The sequence below is a fragment of the Oryzias melastigma genome, linkage group LG4 (genome assembly GCF_002922805.2).
Source record: "Oryzias melastigma strain HK-1 linkage group LG4, ASM292280v2, whole genome shotgun sequence".
Lineage (NCBI taxonomy): Eukaryota > Metazoa > Chordata > Actinopteri > Beloniformes > Adrianichthyidae > Oryzias > Oryzias melastigma.
In genome coordinates, this window is record NC_050515.1 from 13039727 (window position 1) to 13048882 (window position 9156).

Genomic DNA, 9156 nt, shown 5'->3' on the forward strand with positions numbered 1-9156 from the left:
TTTACTTTACAATCTGTAATGTTTATTCATCCACAAAGTACAAAAACGCTTCAACATTCAAATAAAAAGTTTAAAATACAAAAAAATACTTAAGGTAAATACATAATAAAGTCCCTCATAAAGGGAAGAATGTCAGAGTCAATGTGACTGAATATGTCCACTGAGACGTGAATTTCTCATATGCATTGCTTCCAGGCTTGGTCAGTGCATCAGTCAGTAATGTGCGAGTTCCAGCTCCTGCGTTAAGTCCTTCAGTAGTTCAGCATCCAAAGTGAGAGAGCATCACTCTCTTCAGGTCGACGTGTTTTTTTCACTCCCAGAAGTCCTTGAGGAGCTGCTCTGTGAGCTCGTCCAGAGCGCCGCCTGTCTTCTGGCGTGTCTGCGGAGCATCCCGGGCCTCAACGCTGCAGCATCTGGCAACAAAAGGACGAACAGACGTTAATACAAATGGCAACAAGGATAATAGGAGCGGTTGACTGGGTGGTATTTGGGGTTTTTTGCTGCTAAGTCAAAATATCGATCAAAAGCTGGATGTGGCTTGCAGGTCAGCTTTAAAAGCTGTCCTCATTTTTTGCTCTTTGAACTGTATTTGCACAGATCTGCCTGCGTGTCGAATGTGATAAACTCTGCTCGGGTGAACCAGTTTTCTGCTGTCGATTCATGAGCTACGTGTGCGCAGTCACAGATGATTACATAAAAGAAAAAAAAAAAAAGGTGGTGGCGCAAGAAAGATTTTCTTCAATGTAGGCATTTTGCACTAACGCTTTAGTTTTTATCAGTCGTTTTAGGAGAAATAATCTCACCTGCTTCAGCTCTGTTGTGCTGTGCCACCTCACTTAGCACCATCTGTTCGTCTCTCCGTCTGTGAGATTTCACTCTCTTGTGTGCAACCTGCAGAGAAAAGCCAAAGGTTAGGATCACGCTGACGTTAGCGGCGCTTGCTTAAACACATCTGGTGTCTTAACCCACCTTGCTCTGCAGGGCTTGTAGGTGCAGACTCTGCTTCTCCAGCTTGTCTTGTTGCTGCTTGATTTTCTCCACCAGCTGGTCGATACGTTTATCCTGAGCTGCCATCAACCTCTGCAAACAGCAGGTGATAAGAGGGTCAAATACAATGAAATATTTTAAATTATAGCCTCGACTTTTAGGAAGATTTGGACTCACCTGGATGAATGAAGCTCCAGAGTGATCGCTGTCGTTGCTGTCCAGCGTGGGCTCTTTCAGCACCTCCTCCAGTCTATCCATCCTGGAGGTGATGTCTACCGTCTGCTGCTTCACCTCCCCCACTTTCACCTCCACCTCCTCAGCCAGCCGTCCCAGCAGCCTGTCCCTCCCCTCCACCTCCTGGATTCTGGCCTTCAGCGCCTCGCCCTGCTCCTGCTGCCTCCTCTCCAGCTCGGCCACCGTGCCGTTGAAGGCTTTCAGCTTGCCGGTCACGTCTCTCATCTGGGCTTTGGTCTTGTCCACATGCTCCTTCAGCCCCTGGCCGAGCTGCAGGAGGCCGTGGGCCACCACGTTCACGTCGTCCCAGGAGGCGTGCTTGCCCCGGCTTCCTCTGTCGGTGGGGAAACCGGTTCCGGCGTGGACCAAAACGGTCAAAAGGAGGATGAGAGTCTGAGGCATCTCCATTTTTGTGCTTCTTCTTGCAGTCTGTTCTTCTTCTCGTCTGTTGTCTGCAGCCGAATGGCATTGTGAGATTTTTATAGCCCAGAGGGCTGCTCTGATTGGCTGCCTGGAGGGAAAGGAGGAAGAGGAGGGGGGGAGAGAGGCGGGACATGATGCAATGAAAGATTTAAATTACTAGCACTGAGTGATGCAGGAATTTCACAAGAATCCCTTCTGTCCCTCCTGGTTTAACATACAGTTTTCTTGACGAAATAATCCCTCACACGTCACTTGGCATCTTTTATGTTTCAGCTGTGCTCCATTGTCCAAAAAAGGCCACATTTTGTTCAAATCCCAGAGAATCTTAGCATGTAGTAAAACTACTATATCTCTTGATTGTCTAATAAATCCACACTTCCAAAAAGGCCTTTGAGCGGCTTCATTTATCTGCTGTCTGCTTTGACGCACACAGCCGGCTTTCTTATCCTGAAACCATCCCACTTTTACAGCTCAGACACACAGAATTAACTGATACCCGCTCTCACTAATGACTGCTCTCAGCTGTGTATACGAGGTTTTTTTTTTTTTTTTTTTTTTGACCTCTTCAGTGACAACACTGATAGCAAGAAAGGCTGCGGTTTTATCTCCGGGTGAAGCCGACTGTTGGCCCGGCGAGGAATGCGGGAGAACATCGGAGATGGAGCAGCCACTGTGAGAAGTAGGGGAAAGTTCAACCCCTCTGGGCCTTTTGACTCACTCATTCCTGACAAAGTCCTAAAATCACAAATGCATGCACACTCCCAGACGCCAGGCACGTGGTGTGCTGACTCAAAAAAAAAAAAAAAACACTCACTCCAGGTAGCCTGAATATTCTGGACTTTTTCTGCCATTATTTATTGACAAAATAACTAACCTTTAGCAGAGAGAGGCCTCTTAGAAATATATTCTTTTTTTTTTTTTTTACCAAATTAGCAGATTTTCTTTACATAAACAAGCAAAAAAAAAAATTTGAAAGAATTCTAGTAACCAAAACAAATGATTTTCCAATTGAAAAACTTTCTCAATATTATTTTTGGTTTCTTAAAATTCATTTTATGCATAGTTGATGTTCAAATTGGGAATTTTCAGACACAAAATATTTATATCTAAGCATTAAGTTTTCCATCAGGCGTGGACAGCCACATAGTTGTTAGAAATCAAAGTGTTCGGGTCAAAATTTACCCGTTTTCAACAGTAGTATGGGCCAATTTGACCTGAACATAATGTAAAAGGGAATTTAAAAACCTGAACTTCCAGACTTGAGCATCCAGGAAGCTGTTAAATGGCTCTAGGGGTATAGACAACAACATTGGAGAGGGGCAAAACAACATTCTGTGTTGATATTTTCCACCTTTTACAGGGCAGAGGTCATGACAGGGAACACTGGGGTCAAAGAGGAAGTTGCTGGAAATAAGATAATGCATGAATTATGTGTTTTAATTCTACATTTTTTTCTGTGTTTTAGATGCTCTTTTAACCTAAGCAAAGTGCAGGCAGTCCCTGCTGTCTGTGTGATGGGATGGGAGGCTTTTTGTTCCCACTTTTAGGAACATTTGGAGAACCTCCCCTCTGTCTGTCCCGGCTCACGCACAGTTCTGCACGTATCCTCGAGCCTCCTACCCTCACAGCAGACGCTTGGCAGGATCCCCACACTTCCACATCCCGCTGGAGCTGCGTCAGGACCGCAGACGTGTAAAACACAGGACACAATGTTCGGCCGCCGCGCTCGCGCTGTCTGCCTCTGCTTTTGGCCGCACGAGCTCCCATATCCGAGCGCGAGCTCGCTTTCGAGCCACAGCTGTTTCCTGTTAGCTCCACCACAGTTGTGGCGTTTCTTAAAAAAATACTTTAAAAATATATTGGACTATGCTTTAAAAATAGCGTACTATCGTGCTAATATTTGCGACTATTAAAATATACTTTCAGAAGCAAAACACACGAGAAAACAACAAAAGAGAAAATATTGGTTTGCTCTCTATCGCCCCCTCTGGTCATTAACAGAACATGTTTATCCCAAATGGCTGAAACTGCTTTTTTATTCAAACACATATTTATAATAATTGTGTTTTAGTTGTTTTACCCAAAATACAAATTTGAAACCAGAACTGATAGTATTTCTTGTTCTAATTGTATTTTCATTAAATAACACGTTTTGTCAAACACGTTTAAAAAGTAATTTTTTAATTGAAAAGTTGATTTCCTAACTTTAAAATGTATAATTTAACCATTTCACACCTGAATTATGAAAAAATGACTTAGTGCCAAAGCGGTTTAAGGCATATTTGCATTAATAGTGGTCAAAGGGGTTATTATTGTATTTATTCATTCAATATATTGACTTTTTAACTACTGTATATAGGAATAACACATTTATCAATATATTTGTATCATTTTTTCCTGGAAATTTGTTGATCACTCATCAAGAGTCATTTATATTTTGTTCACTATTAATTTTTAATGAATGAGTTACAGTAGTTTTTGTGTTAAAACCTGTTTGGCACATGTGTCATCCAACCTCAAACACCAATTGACTCACAAACTTGTGTAGCAACACAAACTCTAACAAATGATTCTCAATTAAGATGATGTTTTGAAATATGAAATGAAATGGATGCAGATTTTAATATGTTTTTTGCTATTCTATAAAAACAAAAAAGTAATACTTTTCCTGAAAATTTAGATTATATACTTTTTTTAAAAAAATATTTTACTTTCATTTACAGTATTGAAGGACTTCCTTTACCATTTTATGTGCATTTTGTTCATATTATAATTGAAAAAAAATATATTTAAATTCACTCCAGACACTCCCCGTCCCCAGGGCACAGTGTGTTCAGTTTCCAACTGTACTGGGAAAACAGCCGGCTTTATATGGATTTAAACTTTCAGTCCAGGTCTCCCCTGTCTCACGTGATCAAGTTTATTATTGGATGCTTTTTAAAGAGCAGTGCAGTTTGAACCTGTGAAGCTGGGGAGACACAAGCACACACTCAGCTGTAAGTCATCAGAGAGCAGGCACGTGCTGAACGTGTACTGCCCTGCCTTACAATGGCTTGCCCTCACTGAACTTTGGCTGTTTTTACTTAAGATCGCAACTTCAAGTGAATCATTCAAGCAAAAAACATGTAAACCCAATGACTTTTTGCTAAAAGAATGCTGGAAGTAAATAAATAAATAAATAAAAACACACAAATCCTCTCCACCAGCTTCACTCTGAATTCTGTGGCAAAGTTCATCAGATTGTGTTGTTCTCCGTGTGTTTTGTTTTGGCTGTCAAATGTATCGTTGGGAGCTACATCACAGGAGAGCTGGGTGACTCCAGCTGATAACACATGAAAACTGCTTCCTGACATTTATCTGGAGATATCAAATCACAACATGCCCTTCTTTTCTGGAAAAAGACACTTTGTTAACAGAAAATTGAAAACAAAATCTGAAAATTGTTCATGGATTTACAGCAAGAACATCCCCAACGCTTCTTCATGCACATGTGCACGCATGCTTTTTTTCTTTGAGGAGGGGCGGAGCTTCGCTGAGTATAGGCAGCAGTGGGTTAGTGTGTGAAAGTTCAGGGTGCTGTTACGTGTCTGGTATGTTGCATCAGCCTCATGGGCAGAAAATATCCCTGATTCCCCTTTCAGATTAAACCCGAACTGAGAGGTGATGGTGGCTTGGTAGCACCCTAAAAACAGATTAATCAAAGTACCTGCAGTTTAATTATCTGATTAATACAAACTAATATAGAAAATCATATTTCCTGATTTAAAAAAATGAAGAAAAGCTTAAAATAAGAGTGTGGTTTTATCAAAGTTGTGCTGAAGAGATATAAAAACAACAGGTTGAATGCCTGCATGCATAAATAAACATGAGTCAGACTCCTATAATCCCTCAGCAAACAGTTATTTTATTATTTCCCATTTCTCATCATAAATGCAGTCACTCTGGACACTTTCACACTGCACTGATTGGTCTGGACAAGAATTTGCTTTCTTGGCTCCAGAAAAATGTTGCATAATTCCTGGTGTGAAACAAACAAGCAAACTCTGATCTTAATTAAAACAATTCATTGCAAGTGAATTTGGTTGGAGTTTACTACAGTGGAAATGCACAGAGACAATGCAGTAAAAAACACAAAGTAGAAGTAAAACGGAATTAAACACACATTTAACCAAACAGGACTACTTCCAGAATGTAACACTGGCTAAAAACTCAAGTGAATAAAGAAAGTCCTAAAGCATTATTACAAATGAAACAATAAATAAATAATCATGTCAATGATAATGAAATAAATAAATTGCAATAAAGTAACTGAAAGTTAAAGAGAACAGTAGAGAACTAAAACAAACATTGCCTGTTAAAATAATCCAAAAGGGATGAAATAAAGGTGTGTATTACTTGTTCAAAAGTTTATAAAGAATATTTTTACTATATGTTTATTATTTATTTCTGATTAAAAGTGAAGATGGTAAAAATAAAACAGATCTGTGAACATCAATCCATCTGCTTTTCAAGTTTAAGAATGATGATACCAATATTAATGAATATAAATTCAATTTAAATGTGATCTCCAGTCTGTTTACATGTTTAGGTTAAATAGGAAAGTAGTACGACCAAAAAATGTAACCTGTATTTTCTCTTATTATTTAACCCAGGAGTAACCATGGGGTCAAATTCGGGCATAATTTATTTATTTATTCAAAATTTTACTTCATTTTTTATTTGTATTATTTTGGGTACAGTTAAAAGTTGCAACCCAAAATGAACCAACAAATATATAAATATCAAAATGAACTTTAAAAGCCCCAAAGGAAAATTGTTCTCTGGTTGTCCTGAGTGAAAAAGTTTGTAGCCATTTCAATATTTTGGTTAGCATGTCAGGGAACATGAGTTTTAATTTTTTTATTTACTTATGAGTAAACACCTAAAAATAAGTGTTAAATTGATCAGACACCATTGTTTTTTTTAAAAACTTAACTGTTTGTAAGAAAACTAGCATGTAAAAACAATTGGTCTGAGAATGGACCCTTGGGGAACTCCACAGACACTGAGGAGGTGGAGTCCAAAATGAACAGAAATACAGGTAAGACAAATTAATCTAAAGCACCCTGTTACCTCCTCACACTTTTTAATAATAAGCAAAAAAAAAAACTGTTGATCTAACTGAAAAAAGTGGTCAGAATCCCCACAGTGCAAATACAGGCACCCAAGAAAATGGTCCAAAATTCTTAAAGTTTGAGCACATTCTTAAAATAAGCAAAAATAAATGAATGAAGTTGTCTGATGGGTAACAAAAAAGGTCCAACCAAGAATTCTCATGTATCACTAAGACATGTTTTCTAAAGACTATTTTGCCTCTGAGAAACTTTTTTTTTAAAGCCATAAGTTAGGAGATTTTTTTCTTAAAAAATAATGGTCTTTTTACTTTCTTAAGATTAAAACAATGTGTTTTTAACACATTCTTTTCTAATTGTAGAATTTGAAAATTTGACATAAAATTGCATTTCTGAGTATTTCTTTATATAAATCAATGTGGGAGGGCCACAAGCTTCCTGTTCTGTTCCATTCTGATGCATCCGCTTGTAGACAAATAGATCCATGTTTTCCTCGTCTGAGGAAACATCTGGCTCAGAACTACACGGCTGGATAACTCCAATATTGCTCACTATATTTGATACACCGATGATGATAGGTTGGAGTTGTGAGAGGCTATTATTAGCTGGCGGTAAAGCGTGTAAAAAGGTGGATGATGGGAAGTGGAGGCCGCCCACAACTCAAAGGCGAATTTCTAATGAACTCATGCCACTCTGCAGAAACTATGTCCTAGAAAACTACAGATTTTAAAAAATGTTGCCTCATAATCAATCATAATCAAAAGACCACTGGGAACACTTTGAAAATATATCAAAATAAGATTGTAGTTTAGAATTAGTGATGTTCAACAAAAAAAAAATACATTTTTATTTTGTAATATTTATTGCAATATAAGAAGACAACATATTGACAGAAATGTCAAGCTATGTTGGTGTGACTTTCTTTGAAGGCTGTAGCTTCTGTCAGCATGAACGTTTTTCTGCCGCAAAGCACAGTGGTTCAGGAATGACCAGGCACACAACAATTTGGAGTTGTTGTCTTGGTTTCTAAATTCCTTGAGTCTCTCGTTGAGCTTGTGTGGGATTTGCTGGACAAACAAACCACATCCACTGAGACTCCACCTGGTGTCCTCAAGACTTAAAGGATCTCCTGTTAACACCCTGGTGCCAGATACAACACATTTTCTGACTCTTGCTTTGTTGCGTCACCGATTGTTATTCCGCAGACTTTACAAAGTTTTTTAAAGTTATCTATATTAATTTAATCCCTAGTATTTAAACTTTAGTTAAAACATTGGAAAACTATTTAAAAAAGTGTTTTTTTCCCAATAATTTTGGACTCATTTGGACATTATTGTTCAGATTGTTATTTGAGTTTTGTTCATAAGTGATTAATGTCTAATTTTATGTTCCCATCAGTGAATCGGTAGCATTTAAAATGGAATGAACTTCTAAATATTTGTTACTACACACATTTTAAAAACTATAGCCAAACTGTTGACTAATTTAATGTGTTTTCTTTAAAAAAAAAAGTTAATTTATTTTATGTGAAAAGCATATTAGAGTTGAATACTTTTATATGATTATTTTCTCAATTAAAAAAAAAAAATCAAATTGTTTTTAGTTAGCAAATGTCCTCAAAAAACTGTCAGAAACGTGATTTCTTTTCCACGTTTCTGCCGTGGATTGGGGTTTTTCACGGGGCTCCTGTTTCTTCCCCACACTTTTTCGACATCACTGGATTTGGCAGAGCAGAGAAGTAGGGGAAAGGTTGTGCTCGTGCACGGCTCGTGCACAGCTTGTGCACATTTAGTTTACATCACAAGGGATTCATTAAGGACAGCTGCTATTTTCAATTCAGAGGCCGATACTCCATTCACTTCCAGCACACCGACCTTTTACCCAGATTCCTGCCTCCCACAGCATCTTTATCCCGGAGTTCCCTGTCATTTTTGGAATTGCTGCCTTTTTCTCCACAGTCTCTGTTTGCACTTTAACCCAGAAAGACGTGTTGTTTCCTCCAGGCGTCTCTCTGATCAAAGACTGAGGCGTAGACATGTAAGACAAAGGTCAGCTTTTTTGTTGATCTTGTAAACTCTTGACTTTTTTCTTGTTTTCTAAAGTGACCACAGTTAAAGATGCTGTAATTGTTTTTATAAACTTTAAAGCGGGTGACACGCCGAGCTTGTGCTGGATTTTACGTCATTGCTTACCTTGTTTTTTGTGTTGCCCAAAACAACATCTTTTTAGCGGAAAAACGGTTTGAAATTTATATATTTTCCAGGCCAATAAATTGGCTTTTTTTAATGTTTTTTTTTTTCGCCTATAAAAATTACCTTTTTAGTTTTCTTAAGATTTAAGCACCTTTTGTAATTTTACACTCATGCCAACATGTATTTCCATATATGTAAAAATATATATC

The 9156-nt window shown here is 38.2% G+C and overlaps 1 protein-coding gene across 1 annotated transcript in view; it reads right to left on the minus strand.

Annotated features, from left to right (window-relative positions):
• The window catches only part of LOC112150309 (angiopoietin-related protein 3), a 26720-nt gene continuing 17564 nt past the window's right edge, over positions 1 to 9156 (minus strand). The window contains exons 2-5 of the mRNA XM_036211537.1: positions 1165 to 1732; positions 970 to 1080; positions 804 to 891; positions 1 to 413 (exon numbers count right to left, since the gene is read on the minus strand). Of these exons, the coding sequence (XP_036067430.1) occupies positions 292 to 413; positions 804 to 891; positions 970 to 1080; positions 1165 to 1732 (889 nt within the window). The 3' untranslated portion in view covers positions 1 to 291. The remainder of the gene's footprint in view (positions 414 to 803; positions 892 to 969; positions 1081 to 1164; positions 1733 to 9156) is intronic.